At 45.7% G+C, this 22,426-nt stretch overlaps 1 protein-coding gene across 1 annotated transcript in view; it reads right to left on the bottom strand.

The window, feature by feature from the left end:
• Positions 1–20,818, bottom strand: part of UVRAG (UV radiation resistance associated) — a 727,264-nt gene extending 706,446 nt beyond the window's left edge. The window contains exon 1 of the mRNA XM_069640056.1: positions 20,445–20,818. Within this exon, the coding sequence (XP_069496157.1) occupies positions 20,445–20,576 (132 nt within the window). The 5' untranslated portion in view covers positions 20,577–20,818. The remainder of the gene's footprint in view (positions 1–20,444) is intronic.
• Positions 20,819–22,426: the final 1,608 nt, after the last annotated feature.

Genomic DNA, 22,426 nt, shown 5'->3' on the forward strand with positions numbered 1-22,426 from the left:
GGATCTGTGTTCGTTGAGGTAAAGGTCATTTCAGATTATCTCTTAATTCTTTCCTTTGTGCAACTTTCGCCTGTTGTGTAAGCAAATCAAACTCATGAGTATGATTTGACCGAGAAGTGGATTTGTCAATGTAGATGTTTTTGAAAGAGCATTAACAGAGCATAAAGCATCTACATACGAATCCTGTTGACGTTCTTGCTGATTGTTTAGAATGGCCCTAGTTAGCGCCCAAAGTGAGTGGTTAGACCATCTAAAGCGAGTCTTGGCATTGTTTATTGTTAACGTTTGATTGTGCCATTGTTGTGTAGTGCCCAAAGGCTCCTGATCCCATTGCCAATGTAGCAAAAGTGGATGATGATCACTTGTAGACTGAGGAATGATTTCTAACTGTGTTGCTTGTTGGAATAGAAAACTAGACAGATAGATACAATCTATGTGAGATTTATACTTGCCCCTTTGCCAAGTGTGATGTGCTGGGATATCTCCCATGAGGGCACCATTCGTCATATGAAGGTTATGATCAGCAACAAGGTTAATCCATCTCTCTTTGTCTTGGGTACGAGAGGATTTGCACACTCCCAGACAATCCAAGTTGATGTCACCTGCTAAAATAATACCCATGATGTTTGGTGTTTGTGATGCTGATTCTACAACAGCGGATAGATCTTTGTAAAAATTGTTATCCGAAATGCCTATGGGATTGCGATAGAGATTAATCACCGCCACAGATTCAGTAAATTTTTAGATCTTGACCATTTGAATAAAATTGTTTGGGGAAGCCCACTTGTGAATCCTCAGTCCTCTACTGGATGTGACCGCCACCATGAGACCCGAGGTGGGTCTCCCTTTTTGGGCAGACATAGCCGGTGTCAGTATAAGCTCATGATCATCACACACCGGAGCCACACACAACCACGTCTCTTGGAGAACTACTATGTCAAATTGGTTTATGAAATGATTTGTGCCCCACTGCAAGTGAGAGTGCCCCCTCGTGTTCCAGCTAGCTAGTGAAATGTTTTTTGTTGTAGTTTCTGTTAATGGTTATGCCCGATTGAGAGGACCATTCTCCCATTTCTGCGACACCAACGGACCACAATATGGACAAGAGCAAAGAACCCTCTGTTTGACAAGCAGACCACTAACAATTCTGGACCCATTAAAATCGATCCGGCACACCACAGCCTGCCTCATCCCAAGATACAAGCGGTTTAACAACCCCCTCACCCGAACTTCCCAGAAAACAATCTACAAGACGGACAGAATCGTGTAAAAATCACTCATGACCAAGGCACCATCATACTGGGCAGAGAACTCGCAACAGGAGGCCAGCGCAACACCAGGATCAAAGACGTCTCCATGCCAGAACCCAATAACCGCAAGAAGATGAAGCCTTGAGAGCAAGCGTTCTACTACCACGCCCCTCACTATGTAATGTAGCCATTAACATCAGGTTGGCTCTATCTAGAATAAAGAGAAGTCCCTGCTCTTCAAGGAACTACAGTAACCTATGTCTGGATAAAGACAACAATGTGACCATCCCTACCCCTCTCTAACACCTTTTTGAAAACCCTCTCTACTTGTACAGCAATATATTTTCCCAGTTACGACTAACGTATAAATCAACAAAACTGAGTAAATCAAATGCATTCCTACCTTCCAGGGTACACTTCCCCGGTAAAACAATCTCTTGAGAGATCCTAGGCTTCCAGTAGTGCATCAGTTTTCATATCAAAAGATATTATGCAGCGAAAGATTGTTATGCTATTGCAGGCTTCCAGATTTGTCAGTTACCACCTAGGTGCCCCACAAGGTACCAATTTGCATAATGAATATCGGAGCACAAATGATCTTAGCAGGTATGAAAGAGCTTCCCCTTTGATGGTGCCTTGTAAAAGCAACAGCTTTGAAAAACTGCCAAATATCAGAGAGAAATGGGTTGCTTCTAGATGCATTTGAATGTTTGGAACCACCCCACTGAGTATTCAGCGTCTAAGGAACACTACATAAAGAGCAGAATAAACACTGACGTCTCATGATTCAAAGCAGACCTGTGTCTCCATAAAAAAAATGGACAGTCATCTATAACTGATAAACGGCTGCAAGGCATACATTAATTTTAAATAATTGATTAGCCGAGTTTGCTCATTATATTCTTTTTGATTAGCAAACAACCCCATTTGATTTGCAATTTTGTCCTAACACTTTTAATGTCACCAGAAATTATTTGCACGAAAAGCATAAAATGAGCAACAATACAGCACTTATGTACCGCTGAACTAAGACATTAGTGATACGAGTTTGGCCTTGCAAATTCTTTCAAATTCCACTAGACCCATAGGTCGAGTAACTTAGTTTACACACTCGACCTAAGAGAAATGCACTAGACTCATCGCAACAGATGACAACAAATGTAAATGTGCTTTCTGTAAAATGGTGCATGTCACCACAAACCCACTTTATGATTAGATCCAGAGACCAGCCATGCACAGTGAAAACCTTAATTCAACATTTACTGCAAACGAAATAAATGTTAAATAAAAGTTTCAAAAATCCCCTGCAAGCGCTGGATGAGTGTCTTTAAAACGTAAAAGGTGATTAGATAAAAAAATCTCTGAAAACAGTGGCCAGCTCTTTCCCGCAGGGGCCTATACGTAGAACAAAGCTAGCTCTGCGGGCTAATTACAGTGTATGGTAGTTCAGTAGATCTGTGGATGTTAAGACTGGATGGAACTATTGATCACTATTTATGTAAACATTTAGTTAGCTTTCCGTATTCATCATGCAAGAGGAAATAAATAAGACCCTAAGGAGGGTGCATGGCGTACCAGGCAGAGAACAGGGCAAACTGGGTGGAATATTATACTTTTCGGCCATCTCACTTTCAGGCTATCTGGTAAAAAGCACAGGGTAGTATGGTAGAATTCCACAGAGTATGGGACCAGCTCATGGGTTGGGCCCAACTTGCACAGAGGTATACAACCAGCAGGTTACATTTCCAAAAGTGTTCACTCGTCAATATTGCATCTTCCTCAGCAAAATGAAATATAGTGGACATTGAGATTTAGACACTAACCAAAACTGTACTGTAAAGCATGGAGACAATGCAATGTTTACAGTAGCGATACAATATGTAACACCTTAAATGTTTAGAAATGGAATTAAATGATTTTAATTTTTTTTTTTTTTTTAATACAAGGTTATCCCATCTTGATCTCTGCCAGACAGGATATGGTTAGCTTAATAAAAGTATCATCCCGATTACTTGAGGTTTGCAATTATTTGAAAAAGACAAATCATATTTTTGCCTGGTACTCCGACGCAGGCCTTTGGCACTTAAGAGTCCAGGAGAGGATTACTCCTGCACTCTCTCTCCCCATTAGGCCCTTTAAACTTGCAGTGGACAAAAGAGGGTGGGAGAGCCTTGGAGAAAAGAGGAATGCAGGGCAAGCCGTGCATTCATTTAACAGAGTAACTTAAATAGCTAGCTTCGATACATAAGTGCCAATTTAATTTGCAAACCTACAGAATTGCTATGCGACACTGCTTTATGCCTTGTAATGATGTGACAATCATCTAGGCATTTGCTCAAGAGCATTTGTCACCCAGAGGCAAGAAATCATTGGACACGATAAATGGTAAAAGCAACCAGATGAGATTCATAAAAACTTGTTTATGCCTTTAATAAGAAATAATTCTTATGGGGAACACGAAACGATCCATTTTAAGTAGTGCCAGGGAATTACAGATTAAAATAGATTATATACAAATAGTATATTGCTCAGAAAGGATTTACAATTTTGGATTTTTATTTTTTTTTAATGGACTGGTCAGAGTTTGGGGTTGGAAATCCAGGTGCTCCTTCGTTTATTTGCACAAACTACACCAATCCCAAAACAAATTGCCATCGACATCCATGCAATGAGGATCGCATTTACATAAATACCAAAAGGAAACTCGGCGGTTTTTCCTTGTGCTAAAACCAGGTGGCATTCCATGCAGATTCTAGCCTCTTAACCTGCATGAAAAGCAATGCAGGTGGAGATCGTCTAGGAGATGGAGATGCAGAATAAACGCACTGGCCTCCAGTTTTGTGCAGAAAATGCACAAAACGTACATGGTGCGCAATTTTTCAGTCAGTTATGACTGTGCCTTGGTCATCAGTGATTTTTACGCAATGCAGGCTGTCTTGAAGGCGCTACGTTCTTGGAGGGATAGCCTGAGAAGTTCATTTTATAGGTGGTCTAATGGTAAAGTAATGCGGTCAGACGTCTTCTGTCTTGGGACTAGGCAGGCCGTAGAGGAGACCAATTCTTTGAAAGTAATTTACTAAATAGCACCATTGACTAGATCCCCTACTACATTCACCCGAATGCCTACAGAACACAGAGAAGAGGCCCGCTTATTGGGATAACAACCGACTTAAAAGACATTTAGTAACAAAGATTATGCAATTCCCAATATACCACAGATTGTCGATACACTGGATAAAACTCAAATTACTTGAAAAATGCTCATAAAATGGACAACTGAATGAGGGTCAGTCAACCCGATGAAAAACCGATTTCCACACATCAAAAGTACCCGATGGTCCGCACATGAAAATTCCTCCACGTTGCCACAAACAAGGTGATAGAGCGGACAAAAGTATTTGTTAGGGACTGACATCCGCGCTGGTCATTATTCATAATAAATAATTTTCGTGTTGCAAATAAACCAGCAGTTTCCTTCTTGGGGACACTGAAGTATTTATTATTGTTTCTGTGCGTTCCTCAACAGGCATTTCACTGCCACATCTGCAACTTCGTCGAGAGGATATATATTTACTCTATGCATGAAAGTTGCCCGTAATCGTGGTAACATTCATTTGGGTCTCAAAAATGGGAGCTTGTTCAAGTAATAGCGATGTGCTCCTCTCTTGATAGGAAGTTATTGGAATGCTAGCCACTATTTGAAAATGTGCCTTTCAGTTTTTTGGAGGATCCTATGAATGTTACAAATCAGGTTTACAGAAATATATATTCTCCTGAAACAGTTAAACTTGTGGAAGGGAAACACGCATTGAGGAAGACAAAAATAAAAAGTAGTAATACCTATTGGACATGAAACACACTAACTAGAAGCAGACTAAAGGTTTGCTTACAGTACAAAAGGTTTACAAATAACAGCAATCAGCATGAAAGTCTAGCCTTAAATAGTTTGTTTCTTTTTCGCTGGAGCAGAAGGCTATTAGGTTTCCATGCACAAATCACTATCACCACACTGAGGATGGTCCAGCGTAAGTGATGCACTAATCTTACCAGACCTTACCATTTTAGAGCATTTTGCTGACTGTTAGACATGCACAACACTGGGAAAAGATCCAGCTACAATTGAGACAGCAATCCACTGCCAAGGCAGAGAATCATTTAGAGGAGTGCTCTTTTTTGCACTCCAGAGTAGTTCTCTCTAACGCAGTCATCAAAATACTCAAAAGCTACAACATAATCCTTAGATTTTTATATCACTGCCAACATTATTTGTTATGTTATCAGAATTTAAAACGCGCACGGACACCCAAGGGCACCATGGCGCGTGAAGGAACACAGTAGGCAAAAGCTGTGCAGTTGCCTAGAAGAGCCGAGTGTTTTTTTCTTAGAGGTGATAAAAGTGTAGGTGGTTCTCGACCTGCCCAATAGCGATAGGAAGACTGCTCCACAATTTGGCCGTCGAGACTGAGAAAGCTTTAGTTCCCCGCCCCCCGTCCTTAAACAACGGAATTTGGGGATAGCCACCAAATGTGCGTTTGCAGAGCAGAGTGCCCGACCAGGTACATAGAGCCATCTTGTAGATATTGCGCACCATGGTGGTAGAATGCTTTGTGCACCGAACACAGACTTAAAATCAATCCTTTTTGCTACAGGCAGCCAATGAAGGGTAGAAAGCACACGACTGATCTGGGACCTATATGGGGTAGAGGCGGCCACCCAAGCTGCGAGATGTTAAGGTGCTGCAGCTGATGAATCAGGCCAAGTGGTTGAGCCACAGGGGAGAGCGCAGGAAGAAGAGCAGAATGTAGCGGTGGGTTGGTGGGGTGGTAGAGAAAGGAATTCGCCCCTACCAGACAGAAAGGATGAAAACCAAGCCAGGACTGGACGACAGATCTAATAATATCAGAGCTCCCACTCCACTCTGGTCAACCAGCATGGCAAGGTCCTCAACAAATGACACAAGGACACTGTTCCACGTCGAAGGCCTAACTAAAGGGAGAAGACTTGAGAAAAGAAGAAAGCAGTAAGGAGACCAGAGATTCCAGCAGTTTCATAAGAAATGGCAGACGTGAGACAGGACGGTAGTTAGCAAGAACAGAAGCATCCAGTGACGTTTTTTGAGCAGGGGGATAACCATTGCCTGCTTAAGATTAGGAATGATGCCCAATTTACAAGAAAGGTTAACTGCTGTGGTTACCCAAGGAATGAGAGAGCATAATATCCTTAAGTACCTTCAAACGCACCGGATCAGAAGGGGCTGCCATATTCAGTTCTTTCTACCCTAGAAACGTCTTCCATGGAGAACGCAGGGAAACGAGACCATGTTGAAAAATTAGAGGTGGCAACATCAGCTACAGTAATATTGACAGAAATCGGGGCACAGGATCCAATAAAGTTAAGGATGTCTGTAATCTTTGTTACAAAAAACTCAGATCAGAATCACAGAGCTGATGAGTGGGCTCCAAAGTGGGTGTGAAGCGAGCAGAGGAAAAAAATATATATAAACCAACCACTGAGATCGATCTTTGGATTGGTTAAGTAAAGAATCCACTTTTGATGTTGAATAAGACTGTTTGGCAGTCTGGATCAATGCATGATATTCGCGAGTAAATTGACGATAGGACAACTTTGCTTTGTGGCTATAAAACAGTCACTACTTACTCTCAGGCGAGCTGCTTTGAGCTCCTCTGTAAACCATGGTGCCGATGGACATATCTTCAGCCGGGTGCCTTAGAGGGAGCCACCAAATCGGCAGTATTATATAATACAAAAATATCAGATGACCCAAACAATATGACAATGGCAAGATGATCATTTGAAATCCTTTTCAAGGCATAACAAAGGGTTCTAATGGCCTAAAGTGTAACATGCTGGTACGTGGTACGAGCACATACTTTGCCCTCCTCGTTCTTGGTAGGGCAGGCTCGTCCCTCCGATTCTCTCTCATAGGAGAACGGATTCTTAAATGCATAGCCACAGGGACAAGCTCACAGCATCACAATCGGAGCACATCACTGAGCCATCATGCACTTGACCCACCAACCACAAATTGGAAGCATCTATTTTGCCCCAAGGCATCACTGACTAAACTGATGCAATAACGTTCTATAATGGACCTAAAAACAATCACAACCGGTCTGGCGTGCAATATGTAGTGTGGCAAGAACTCCATATGAGACACACACACACACACACACCCCTCCCCGCTAGAGGAGAGTCTGGGGGGGCCGGGCCCCCCCCTGTGAAACCCTGTGCCACGCCTTTGCGCCCCCCCCTACCTAAGGGGGGCAGTGACCATGTTCTTCCCTTACTTTTGTCTGTGCCCCCCCCTACTTTTGTCTTTGGCCCCCTCTGTGCCCCTCCTAAATTTAATTCCTGGCGACGCCACTGCTCGCAGGCTACAATCTACACCCTGCAAATAAGCAAACCAAGCCACAAGGCAGCACTTATGGCAAATGTATGCTATAACAACAGATCTTAATCTCTGCACTGCTTTTGTCATACCTCCATTTTGTTCCCACCCTTTCCCATTTTCCTTCCAATGACCGAGGTCGTACTCTTGCTAGACAAGCAGTAGCATACAGACCACCCGCAGGGGGAGGAGTGGGCAGCTTACCCTACCCTCGAATCCCGACTCAACCACTGGGATCCACAGTGCAGAAAAAAGGGGCCTCGTGAGGGGGGCTCGAAGGCTGAAAAATGTGTCTTGGGTGTCCATTCTCTGGAGTTCTGGGCAGCAAGGTTTTCACGCTGGTCTTTGTTTCTAGCAATGCCCTGCTAATGAGCAGCAGTTTAATTTAATGGCTGTAGCCATCACCTTCCCTTTTTGGGCTGTTGCATAAGGGACCTGCTTACTGCAACAGCTGTCAAGACCAGGAACAAAATGGAGGTGGCAAGAGGCACACTGCCTCTGAACTACTGTTTTGAAACATTTCTGTTAGTGGCACCTTTGCTAGGTAGTGTTCAGTCAATTGGCACAAGGATGGGACATTTGAAAAACCTACCACACTCTCAACAGGGTGCAAAATGTTCACTTGCCATTGGCTACTAAAAGTTGATATTTGGCGAGTGTAAAATAAATAAATACATACAACAACAACAACAACAACAACAAAAAGGTGTGTTCTACCCATGTATACAATTGAATTGAGGTGGCAAGTTACTTTTTGTTGGCTGGCTAGCACTTTACAACTTGAATGTTTTCCCCCTGCCTTTACCTAGCAGATATATGTTCGCTACCAAAACAACAAAGCTCCTTTTAAAGATGAATCTATATCCATGTCGTCTACTAGCTTGACATAAAAAATGGATTTGCTTTTATGGGCTAGTTCAACACTCTTAACATCATGCATAACAGCAAGCTGGAGGTTTGTGACAAACGATCTCCATTATCCAGGTGGGCTTACTAAAAAATGTATTTTAGGGTGCAACATTGTGCTAAAATGGCACATGTGTAAAATAGGACATTTTTAGACATGCGTTATTGTGCGTTCGGAGACCGTAGTTTTCACATTCAGGATGTGTAAATAAAACCACATTTACAGTCTTTTGGCTTAACATTGTTCTATAAGAATTTACATACTGTCAGTTTGCTTTACTACACATTTTGCAAGTGATCACTATAAGACAATGTTTTAGTCCTTGAAAGCCAATATTTGCAGCAAGAAAAACTTGAATGTATGTGACCAAGTAATTTAATTACAGAGTAGGTAACAATCCTGGCTTAACTGTTTAGCCAAAGTGCACGATCCAGTGGGAAATGAAGGAAAATTCCTGCAACTAACTTCAAACATTGGATTTTTTAGAAGAGATTAAGTTCAACCTACCCAATGGAGGAAAAAAACTCACTTGTAATGGGGCAAATTTGATGAGGTTAGGGATCAAAATGGTCAAGCGCCTCCATTAGTGGCCTCCGAGAACGTCAACTACAAATGCATTATTGTTACACTGGCTTTCATTCCATCACAAATCGCTTGATTTGACATGCAGACACATACTCTCACCAGAGATTCTCATCTAGCAGACCGACTGCAGAAACACAAATGTGAAATTCCTGCCCTGTTGCTGCCCTCACAGAAGTTGATTGGCCATTGGGGCAGTACGCTGGATGGCTCAATCAGTGAAGCTCTTTGATATGCCCCATTATGTTATTTTAGTATTGCATCACACACCCTTGGAGCTTCATGAGCTGCAAATCGTGGAACAGGGGACAAACTCTGATGTGGTGGGCAGGAAAAGACTTATTTGTTGATATGTGCATGTATGAAAAGATAGAGCTCTCTTAGTTGTGCAAGTTTTAAATATGTTTTAGTTGTCTGACAAAATAGTAACATACGATCCAGGTTGCTAATGTAAATTGCTTGTGTGGGTGCCTGTCAGAAGAGTGTTTACGAAGTGTGGCGTTGTCAGGGATCGAAATTGAGATACGATTAGCAGGAGCTAAAAGCATGTATGAGTATTGGTCGTCACCAAGTATGCAGGAGCTACCTCTGCAGAACCAGGAGCTAGTGCACAACGCGTCACAAATCTAAAGTTTGCATGAGATGCAAACACTTCATTTTTGGCCATGATATATGTTCCATTCTGCTTTACATGTGTCCTTTAATCAACTTTATTCAGATTACGAAACAGAGTTAATATCACATATGTTTGTTTGTATTGTACCAGTTGGCCTCGAGAGTCAAAAGTAGCTTTTGGCTAACCAAAGTGTGTTGCACTGCCCCCTACCACTCCCCGCTGCACTGTCCCTTAACCCCTCCCCTGCACTTGCACCATCTCAATGTCACCAGGCCTAGTAAGATCGTTGTCTCAGTCTTCCTTCAGTTCTCCTCCCATGCCTCATCGCGCTTTGAAACACTTGTGTATAGGCGCGTTATAAATGCCATACGATATCAGGCCCGCCTAAACTACAAGCAGGAGCTAAATAGCCCCCAGTAATTTCGAACCATGTGCCTGGTCTATATGGTGTATGGGAACGTTTAGTATCAGCACATGTCTTCAGGTGATGCACATTCCATTCTGTGGTCTGTGTAGTTTCGGTACAGGAGATGTGTGAAGAGATGCGTTGTCTGTTAGGGTGGGAGATAGAATAATTTTGAGATGGTAATTGTTACCATGTCTTGCCCACCAAACCATTCAATAAACGCAGACAACCTTTTTCACTTTGGACAGATCACACACAGTTGTTCACATTTGATTTGTTTATATCCATGCAAAACATACTTTCTAAAGCCGTTCTGCCTTATTATCCCTCATTATAAAATGTTAGGCTAAAGTGATACTACGTCAGGTCGCACTATGCTATGGCACACATTCAGGGCCCACAGTTTGTATTCAGTTGCCCGGGCCTCCCTTCGGACGGTCCACTGACATCTGAAAGATACTTCACCTGTAGTGTCACTCAATCCGACATTGGAGTATGGTAAAATGCAGATGGACGAACTAGTGACTGACAAAACCAGCATTTGAAGTGTTGGTCTAACCCCCAACCCCACATTTCGGTATAGTTTCATCCCTGTCAGAAGAAGTTGTGGTAGAACGCAAAGGTAGCCCTTTCAACTTAAAAATCAGGTAGCCCTTTCTGCTTAAAACTCAGGTAGCCCTTAAATGTTGCAGATAATTGATTAATGTACAAGTGTTGTGTGCATGATGCATGCCTTTGTCAAATGATGACTACAAGCAGGTGGATTTACTAACTGTCTTGAACTAATGAAGACATATTGGACAGTTAAAGGAAATATCAAATAATGTTTTCCAATGTCAGGTATGAAATAATTAACCAATTGTGGCTTAATAAAGAAAAGGTTTGTGTGAATGCTTTCATGGGTACATATGGGTATGCTGTAGGTGTCTGGGGCAAAGGCTGAGTTTGTGACACAGAGAAACACGATGCAGAACTGGGGTGAGCGCTGGCATAGATTGAGAAAGAATGCAGATACTGATTAGACCATTTCTTGTTGCACCAGCACCATGAAAATGCGTTATGTATGGGAAATGCTAGCATGTGTTGTTGGGACCAGCGTCATTACTTTCTTTGGGCACAAAAAGCACGAAAGCGGACAGACCCTGCTTGAAAGTGGGACAGTGCGGGAATATGTTGAGAGATGCTTTTCTTTTTTCTTTGGGGACAGCCAGCATAAAGACGCAATACAAAACGTTCCTGTGTGTCGTTTGTGACTTGGCATCTATGGGAGTGTTTCATGTACACCGTGTAGAGCAGAGTCTACATTTCCTATATTGTTACCCAATTTTTACTGCCATTTTTGCTGTGATATGAATGATTTCAACCCATTATTTAAAAAAATATCTAGGGGAAATAACCGTACTGCTAAAGCCTTGCGTCCCTCCCACGACAGGTCTTCATACAGACCCCTTTCCCTAATCAACACTGACGCCAACATTTTGCTAAAATCCTCTCGACTAGACTCCTCCCTAACATGCCCAGCCTGGTGCATCCGGACCAGTCAGGCTTTATCCCAATGCGGTCCACGGCCCTCAATCTTTGCAGGCTATTTGGGATGATGGCACAGATTTGCCCAAATGCAAACGCAGCAGTAGCTGCACTAGACGCCGAGAAGGAATGAGATTCGGTCTCTTGGGTATACCTGTTCTCTGCACTGAAATGCTTTGGCATGGGGGCGTACTTTATCCCTGGTGCCAGTGAGTTCTCACCAATCATACTCTATCTGCGCTCTTTCCCCTGGGCCGAGGTACCAGACAGGGCTGCCCCCTCCCCCACATTGTTTGCCCTCAGAATTGAACCAATGGCTGAGTTTGTTTGGAAGAAACATGCGCATAAGGGCATCAGAATGACCGGCCCCCAGCAAAATCTCTCTACGCAGATGACACTCCTTTATATCCGGGGCCCCAAGATTAACCTGCTACCCGTCATGAAGGACATACATGACTTTGCATGCTACTCTGGGTATAAAATTAACACCACCAAGTCTGAATTATTTCCACTTACTCTTGCACTAAATGCCCCTCTGACATCAGCGGATTTAAATGGACTCTAGTGCGTGTCCGTTATCTAGGCACAATTGTGTCTAGAGAGAAACATACACTATACACGGATAACCATGAAGCATTCCTACAGGTTCTGAAAGTCAAACTCCAGTTATGGGCTAAGCTCCCCATCTTCTTCGGGTGTCGCTCCTTAAAATGGGTATTCTTCCCAAACTACTGTACTATTTTGGAAATATCCACCTCTGGCCAGGAAGAGCATTTTTCACGAAATTACAATCTCTAGCCACATCATTTGTGTGGCGGCGAGGCGGCTGCAAGAATGAAATGGGACTAACTGGTGGAGCTATATTCGAGCAGCAGTATTTCTGCGCCAGACTTCAAACTCTATTACTTAACAGCTCAAGCTCAATTTGCAAAATACTGGTACGATCCGGACGATGCTGCCACACACATCCCTATAGAGAGATATGCTGCTTCCCCAACCGACCTCAGATCCATTATTTTCAGTCCCCGCCACAAAGACCATCCATGCATGGTCCAGAATATACATAAGAATTGGATTGGAGGGGGGCGTGGCTAGGCGGCCATGCTGTAGGAGGCACGATCGCAGAGCTCCGCGCCGAGATCCTGCAGAGATTCTAACCACACGGGCACAAAACGACTGGTAAAGAGCCCAGACTAACAGATACGGACGTTGGAACAGTAGCAGAACACTCGCTGATTCTCCCGAGGAAAAAAAGGAGTAAGGATCGCAGAGAAAAAAGCAAAAGTAGGCGCCACCTGCGAAAAACAAAATGGCGGGCGCGAGGTCCTGAGCAGCCGAGAAAAAAACGTCGGAGCTCCGCAACCCGAAAGGAAAAAGTCCACAGGTGCTGCACGACCGACCGGGGAGGGAAACGACGCCCATAACAGTGGGGGCCCTCCGGAGAGGCGGTGGAGCCGAACCAGGACGACCCAGGAGGCAGAACAAGGAGCGAGGACAAGGACATCGCGGGAAGACGAGGCCGAGGAAGCCCAGTGGGGAGAAAGGCCACCTGAGCCCCGACCCGACACGGGAGCGCAGCGCATCGGCCGCGACCGCCTCTCTGAAACCACAACAAGAGCCACACGAGTCGGGACGAATACAACAGCAGAATAAACAAGGACCCCATAGCTCGGAGACCCGCTACAAATAGGAGGCGCGCACGGATCATAAGGTGAGGCGTTAACTTGGAGAAGGAGGAAAGTACATTGGGACACACGAACGACAAAGCCCACGGCCGGAGACCTGGGAAACAAGCCCGGGACACCTATCAACTAACAGCGGACCGGACCTGGATCCATTGACCACTACGCAGCATTCAATTGGACCCCAAAGAAAATGTCTAACCGGAAAACGGAAAGTAAATCAAAGCAAGCCAGCATAGAAACCTTCACCAAAACACCCGGGAACACGCAATCTGTTCAGCTCGACACAGCAATGGCCTCCTCAAGCACAATACAACGGCTGGGAGACACAAATGATAGACCGATCCTAGAAGCCATAGCGGCCCTTCAAACATCCCTCGAGGCCAAAATGGACACAGCAATAGGCGCCCTCAAGGCGTCCTTAGAAAACAAACTCGACACCGTCATGGTAGATGTAGGCCTTCTCCGCCAGGACACCAGAAATCTGACGGATAGGGTAACGACAACAGAACAGCAAGTGCGACAAAACACCACGGACGTTGCAGTCGCACAAACGCAAATGTCGGAGGTGATACAGAAGATCAAGATCCTCGAACAAAGGGCAGAAGAAGCGGAAGGAAGGGCACGCAGGAATAATATCCGTATACTCGGACTTCCGGAGGGCTAAGAGGGTAGAGATCCCACAGAATATGTTGAGACTATGCTACTCCAAGAGATTGGTTCCATAAAACTGCCCTAGGGCTTCACGGTGGAGAGGGCAAACAGGGTATTGACCAAAAGACTGCAACCCGGTGCCCCTCCAAGAGCGATGATTGCCAGGATTATGAATTTCAAGGACAGAGAAAAAATATTATCATTCTCAAGAGGGGGGGAGTGATTGAGAAGGGCTCCTCCAAGATCACAATCTACCCAGACTATACAGCGATGGTTCAAAAGCAAAGGGCAAAATTTGTCCCAACTAAAGAGCGTGTCAGGACAGCTGGAGTAAGATACATGCTCCTATACCCAACCAAACTTAAAGTAATACACCAAGGGAAATCACGTTTCTTCAACTCGACCGAAGAGGTCCACACATGGATGGATCATCAGGGCTTCCCCCAGCAAAGTCGAAGGAACCGAAATAACAACGAGAATCAGCCTCGCTGAAAACAAAAGAAGCGTTAGCCCAAAGAATAAGACGTCAACATATAGAAACATGACCGTGCCAGATGCATAAAACGGAGGAGCGACTTGCCCCATTCCAGCAGAATCGCACAAGAAACCACCCCCCTGAAGAAGAAAGTTCAACAAGTTAGAATGCTAGTTTGGAAGCATCACGCTGCGGCAAGCCAGCCCCACCTCGGTGGACAGAGCGAGAGAAGCGGCGAAGCCCGAGCAGGGGTAGGGTGGCTGGGCGTTAGTTTAAAGGTTATGGTTTATGTATTGGTTAGCAGTAAGTATGGCCGACTGGCACATGGCACTACCGATCGGAGAGACAATTTCAGAGACCACAGAATGGCCCGAGAGGGTGGGGAACAAGAAGACACACAGCAACAAATCAAGGGAAGTTACCTCGGATGCAAAGGCGGGGTGGCCCTGGAGAGGAGAGGAAGACCCCGAGATCTAGAAGGAAGAAAGATAAGCAGAGCAGTGCACAAAACGAAGGCTATGGGACGACAGAACCGAAACAAGCGCAGCACACATGGACCCTGACGAGATAACAATAGCAACCTGGAATGTGCGAGGCCTCAATGCGTATGTTAAAAAGGCTCAGAGTGTACGCCTGGTTAAACAGACTGAAAGTCAAAATAGCAATGCTCCAGGAGACGCACTTGACATCAGAAAAACAAGCCAAAATGAGCAAGAAATGGGGAGGACAAGTTTATAGCACCACGTATTCGAACTATGCAAGGGGAGCGCTAATATGGATTGCACCAGGAGTACCGTTCCAGCTAATAAAACAAGAAAGTGACACCGAGGGAAGACTTGTGCTAGTGCATGGTGTACTAGAAAATAAAGAGGTATGCTTGATCAATACCTACGCTCCGAACCACGACGCAACGGAATTCTTCAGAAACATAGCGCCCAAATTGGCCCAATACAGGGAAGCTATGCTCATCTGGGCAGGAGACTTTAATTGTACTTTGAACCCACTCCTCGACAGATCAGATGACAAGTACAGAAAACCAGCTCCCCTGCCAGGGAGCTCCAGAAAACCCTCGCACAACTGCAGCTGGTGGACGTCTGGAGACAGGTACACGGAGGCGGGAGGGGGTACACACACTATAGCGCACCCCACGGAATATTCACACGAATAGATTACCTATTTACGGGTGCCGAATCTCTAATAGAATTTACAGGCATTGACATTAAGGCACGCACACTCTCAGACCATGCCCCGATACTAGCAACATGGGCGTATAGCCATAGGAGAACCCCAATACCGACATGGCGTCTCCGAGCGGAGGCACTGGGGGACAGCGAACTGGAGGAACATTTGCAAGTGGCGATAGATGACTACTTCGAACACGAGGGGAGTGTGGGAAGTAGTGCCACGCTCTGGGACGCGTTTAAGGTGGTGATAAGGGGGGCGGCGATTGGGAAGACAGGAGGGCTGAAAGTAGCCATTATGAGAGAACTGGACAAACTAGAAAAAGAAATTTAGGGGGAGGAAAGAAGGGCAGAAAGTGCGGGTGAAGAACCCAGGGAACTCCTAGCGCTAAGGACAAGATGTATGGAACTCTGGGAGAAACTGGGGAAGCTAAATCACAGGAAATACACAGAGGCTGCACGCAGAGGGAGACAAACCGAGCAGGCTCCTAGCATGGCTCACTAAGCAAGAAAACAAAAAAGACCCCATAGCAGTACTAATAGACGAAAAGGGGGCAGAGGTCAGGAACCAAGAACACAAACACCCTATTCGCTGATTTCTACGAGAAACTTTACGCCCCTAACCCGGAAGTGGAACCGGAAGACATTCCGGATGCCCTAGCGGAGATAAGATTACCAAAACTAATGGCAGAACAAGCCCAACTATTAGATGCTCCCATTACAGTAGAAGAAATAGAGACTGTGATCTCCGAGCTCCCTTCAGGCAAATCCCCGGGCCCCGATGGACTTCCGGGGGAATTTTATAAGACATACAAGAGCACCATCGCCCCGAAGTTGTTAGAAACATACCAGTAAGCATATGAGGAATCGCAACTGCCAGACAGCATGTCGGAAACGACAATTGTGCCGATCTTCAAGCCCGGAAAACCCCCAGGGGAGTGTGCGTCATATAGACCAATTTCCCTCATCAACCAAGATGTCAGGATACTCACAGCGGTCTTAGCGAACCGCCTGAAATTAGTGATACCCACACTGATCCATTCAGACCAAACGGGCTATGTCCCAGGGCGCAACACGTCGTGGAACCTCCGCAGACTACATTATGTTATAGAACAGACAAACCGGAGGCAGGGCGAATGTGCGGTAGCGTCATTAGACGCCGTCAAAGCATTCGATTCAGTTAGCTGGAAGTGGCTGCTGAGTGTCTTGGCTCACTTTGGCATGGGAGAAGGGTATCTTAGATGGATTAGATTGCTATACAAAGATCCCAGGGCAAGAGTGAAAACAGGGAGACAGATCTCGAAAGCATGGAGAATATACAGGGGAACCAAGCAGGGCTGCCCTCTATCACCGATGTTAAACATATTGGCCCTGGAGCCATGGGCTGTGTTCCTCAGGGCAGAATATGAGGACACAGGAATAGATATAGATGGAGTGGTACACCAGGTCTCACTGTATGCAGACGATATCCTCCTCTTTGTGGACAATCCGCGCGTCAACCTACCCTGCCTCTTGGAGGCGGCGGAAGCCTACACTAGACTCTCAGGGATTGCCATCAATAAAGATAAATCTGTCCTCTTCCCCCTGGCCGAATTAAAACAAGTGCCCCGGGATGAACTCCCAGACATGGGTCTGGCGTGGGCGCTGCACTCCTTCCGGTATCTAGGAATCGAAATACACCACAACACTGTAGAGTCACAAGAACGCAACACACTAGCAGCCCTAGATAAAATACAAAAGGCCATGGGCTTCTGGGGGACACTCCCACTGGGGATGATGGGTAGAGCGGCCATTCTGAAAATGGTGGTACTTCCAAGATTGCTATATTACTTCACAAACATTCTGCACGCCATACCCAGAGCCTTCTTTAAGAAACTGAACACAACAACACAGGGGTTCCTGTGGGGAGAGGGGGGGTGCAAAATCGCCATGACAACCTTACAGAGAGAGTACGAGGAGGGGGGCATCAGGCTGCCCGATTTTGAAAAGTACTATTTAGCAGGGCAACTGCAATTTGTGGTCAAATGGCTGGGAGAAGACGAATCAATAGATAAAACACTTCTCCAACCAGCACTGAAATCCTACTATCTACGTGAAGTCCCATGGCTCGACAAATCCCTGCTCAAGACCCTACCAAACATGCTGAAGCTCGCAATGGCATTGTGGGCGAGGGCGTGGAGACTACAGAAGATCAAGGACCCTTGTTCAGCTCAGATACCACTAGCAGGATTAGTAGGCACAGATCACCCAACACACTTGCAATATACAGATCCCAATGGCAAGCGAAGGGTGCAGCACAAATTGGAGATTTGAGGAAAGACTAGCAGTGGGCAGAATTCCAGGACATGGTGGAGGACTGCGACATACACAAAGGTCAATTCATCCTATATAACAGGATAATACTAACAATCAAGAAGAGGTGGCCAGAGTGGCCAGACCAAGAGGACATGGAAGGGGAGTTGGATGCATGGTACGACATATCAGAAGGGGGACACACGACCTCCAGATTGTATGAACAAATGCTAAAAGCTAACAATTCGCAAGTGCTACGCACCAGAGAGAACTGGGAGGAGGAACTCGGGAGACCCCTTGGTGATGAGGAATGGTCCAGGGTGCTGAAATATCCAAAGAAGGTATTTAGGAATGCACGGTTCAGACAAGCACAACTATACGTCACGCATAGGGCATACCTCACGCCTAAGAGAATGAACGCAATGATGCCGGGAGGCCCCCGCACATGCCCCCGTTGCCCGGAAGAGCAAGCAGACATGATACACATGTTCTGGACCTGCCCAGTGATACGGGTCTTTTGGGCCGAAATTAGACAGAGAGTGGCCAGTAGTGGACTCCGAATACAAGAAGAGAATCCTGAACTGTACTTGCTGGGTCTCTTCCCAAGAGGAGGAAGACACAGGGCGCACCTGGCTAAAATGACAGACCTACTATGCATATTAGCTAAACGGCGGATAGCAATGGCGTGGAACTCAAGGGAGGGCCCAAAAATAGATCTATGGTGGGCGGACTTTAAGAAATGGGCAATGACAGAGACAGCAGTGTGGATAAAGGCAGCACAGAAAGGAGTGGGGGAAACGGGACAGAGAATGATGGCGTGGAACTCTCTGATACAGAACTTATTTGAACAAAGAGAAGACAGTGAAGAAGAAAATCCGGGGGGGGGGGGGAGAACAGTGAAGGGCAGTCATTCGATAAGCCCCCAGAACAGGAAGGCGTGAAAAGTAAACACTAAAACGGCCATGAGAAATGAGGTGGTCCAAAAGACTTGATCCCCCACCCACTCTGAGGCGAAAACGTGAAAGGACATCTATGCCAAGTGCCATACGGCCAGTTATGTTGTTGGTTAAATGTTATATGTTTTGTTTGTTTTTTGTAATGTTATTAAAAATCAATAAAGAGTTTTAAAAAAAATAATAATAATAAGATTAGAAATACCCTATGACCCCCTATGGCTATTCCCTGGTATCCCCCCACATTTGACGGGACATTGCAGAGGACATGGGACCCAGATAAGCAGCTAAAGATGAGGGATATGTTTCCAGAGGATACTTAAGTGAGCTCTGCGGATTTTGTGAACACTGTTGGGGGCGTCAGCTTAAACTATTCCAATATCATTGTATGAGAGCTGCATTTGCAGCAAGATGGCCATAGTTTCTTACAGAGCCCCCTACACACAAGTGTATACATCTAATCATGGGGTAAAGAAGGGAATCCCCAATGTGTATACCTTAGTGCAAGCTCATTCCAAATCCCTGAACACCATAAAAACGAAATGGGAGGCAGACTTGTGTGTAACACTGGGCGAGGTACAATGGCTCAGGTACTGTCAATTGACAAAATCTGTGTCTTTAAATTCTGGTTTGCGCCAGATTCAATTCAAGATTCTCAACCAACTTCATATACCCCTGTCAAGATAGCCAAGTTCACGGCATCCTGCTCTGGGGAATGTCTGAAATGTGGTGAACCTAACGCAAACGCCTTCCATATGTACTGGGCATGCCCTGAGATCCTTGAGAAAATTACATCAATCGCAGCATCACTGTCCCACTTTTGTTCGGGGATATTGGCAAGGTAGCTGAAACCACCAGACGTCTCAATGTGGCTTGTGCTGTTGCAACATGTTGTATATTAAAATGTTGGAAAGCTGCAAATGCACACCAAATCGTTATTCCCCCACTAACCAACCCCACCAACTTTTCTTACAGAGCCACGTGAGCTGCTGGCGACCATGAAAATGGCAGCTGTGCGCTGTATGAAATCATCATAACCATAGTTACATTTGACAGCCTGTACTTTACAAAACAACCACTTACCTGCTTTCAAACATTCCTCTTCAACAGGAAACCAGACAAAAGCACCAAGGATAACTACCCTGTTCTTCAGATCAACAGATGATGCCATGACACATGGTCACAACATTACCAACCTTTGGATAAATTAAGGCAAGTACTGAATTCTGCGACTTCGCAAATTGAGCCAAGGCACTGAATGTCCACTTGCAAAATGAAGACCCAGCACTGGAAAAGTATTGTGCTAATGTCACGAAAGTATCTAGATTACTTTAGTCAACCACCTTCTACATTCGCACACCCCACCATTAAACTATAAGGGGTGGTATAATCCCTAAAAACGAATGCCCCTTATTTGAGTGGTATAGCCTACTAGGTGACTGCCACCACCTGAAGAATGACCTCCCCTGCCAACAGGACCAGTGTTGCACATCACCCGATATGATGTTACCTGCTGTGAGGGTAACTCGACGTGCAGAGCCCGAGCCGAGGAGGTCGGGAGACCCCCGACGCCCCCAGAGGGGCCGCCCGACAGCTCCTCCCTGCAGCCACCTCCAACAGGGAGCACCGCTGAGCTCAGCATCCTGTGCGAACGCCGGGCATCCCCGCACAAGGGTAACCGAGGGCACCAGACCGCGCCGAAAGCTGCCGGGCGAGTGACAGCTCCACGGGACCCACAGTGGCAGGGAATCGCGCGGACACTACCTCCAGGGCACAGGCAGACAGCACTGCAAGCGCTGCGCTCCCATTGGCCGGCAGTGGCCGACAAAAATCCGGGGGCTGGCCTGTCAGGCAGGAACTATCAACAGTGGAGGATACAAAGGAACAGCGAGGAAGTGCAGCGGCCATCTTAACCAACATCATCAACCGGAGCTATGAGAGGTGTGGATGTCTCACATCATATATATTGGTCATTTCTAATTTCTTTACAAACTTAAATTTCTAAGTTTGTTTTTAAACAGAAATGTTTTCAAAATGCATAAGAAATACAGTGTTTTTTAATAAAGTAATTGAATTACACATTTGTCATGTTTATTTTGTAAAGATGGATATAGATGCCTTCATAATTTTTTGCACTAATTCATCTGCTATTGGTACAATAGCACACAATAATTTAAAATATGGTCGTGAGGAGCTGGATAATCTCCGAGTCTGCATGTCCTTTTTTTATGTTTACTAGCAGATGCGCCTTGGGCCGCCTGACTAGAGCTATGTGTTCTGCAAGAAGTGGCACGGGGGTGTGGCGACAAGAAGTTACCTCTGTTTCAATAAGACCAATTAGCTGCAGTTCTGAACTAGCAATGCCACGCCTTTGAACTTGTGCTGCAGTAAACAAATAGCAAATGGGCGGGCGCTGAAGTGATTTCAGCTGTTGATTGGTCAAAGGGAAAGTGATGACCCAGTGGGAAGGCCGCTGACTATTGGCAATTTACTGGAGGGCACTTTGTGTTTTACTGGCGAGACGGTCACGTGAAAGCTTCACGCGCTGATGTCACGAGTTTCAATCAGCTGCAGTGTCAGAGAGGATCATCTTTTTCTGTATTGTGTAGGTCTCACTACTGGGCTTTTTTGGCTGCGGCAGTAAATGCGGCCCGCTGTCCTCCCTTCACTCAAATGTTCTTTCTTCAATGTTTCAAAACGGCCATACTGAAAACTTTCAAAGGCGTTTTTACGTACACGTTTTTTATGTTTAGTTTTTCAGTGAGCGCAAGTTTTGCCATTGTTTATGTTGTTGCTTTAAACTCGTTCATACAATAAACACACAGAGGAAAGCTTTTGTGTACCAAGCCAGGAAACTTGTAAAGCTTGAGGCATACTGAGGTAGCATTGGAGACGGCTCCAGTTAAACCTTAGAGCATATTTTTTAGTGTCACAGTGTATACCAACAGAGAACAGCCATCCAGAATCAGCTGTATAGTATACATGCCAACCTCCCCGATTAAGGGACATTACCTCCACGTCCACTCTTCCTCGTCCCAGTACTTACTTCATGAGGCACCCGCCTCCGACACAGGACCTTCTTCTATTTCTTTAAATCCCTATAACTCCTCCCCCACATCCATGTCACTCAGTTTAAATTTTTCCTGCCTCCGGCAGGTTGGACTTTTTCTTCCCGGTGCCGGGCACTGGGGAGCACCGATTGCTGGCCCCCTGGGGGGGGCTGTGTGGCGGGGCCCTCGGCTCCCTCAGGTGCGGCACTGCTCCTGGGCCCCCTGCGGGGCTTGGGGTCACAGTTGAGCTGGATTGCCTCGCTCGGTTCTTTGCTGGGCTCCGGACCGCAGCGTGAGCATTGTGTCCCGGGTCCTGCACGGCCCGGGGGAAGGTAAGGAGAGGGGAGGACTGGGCTTGATGTTTTTCCCCTCTCCTCCTGTTTTGGCCATCTTGATTCGACTTGGCAGTATGGGCTAGCCTTCCCTTTTGTTGTGAGGCCTC

This window comes from Ambystoma mexicanum, chromosome 7q (genome assembly GCF_040938575.1).
Source record: "Ambystoma mexicanum isolate Mex_15411 chromosome 7q, UKY_AmexF1_1, whole genome shotgun sequence".
In the NCBI taxonomy this organism is placed as follows: Eukaryota; Metazoa; Chordata; class Amphibia; order Caudata; family Ambystomatidae; genus Ambystoma; species Ambystoma mexicanum.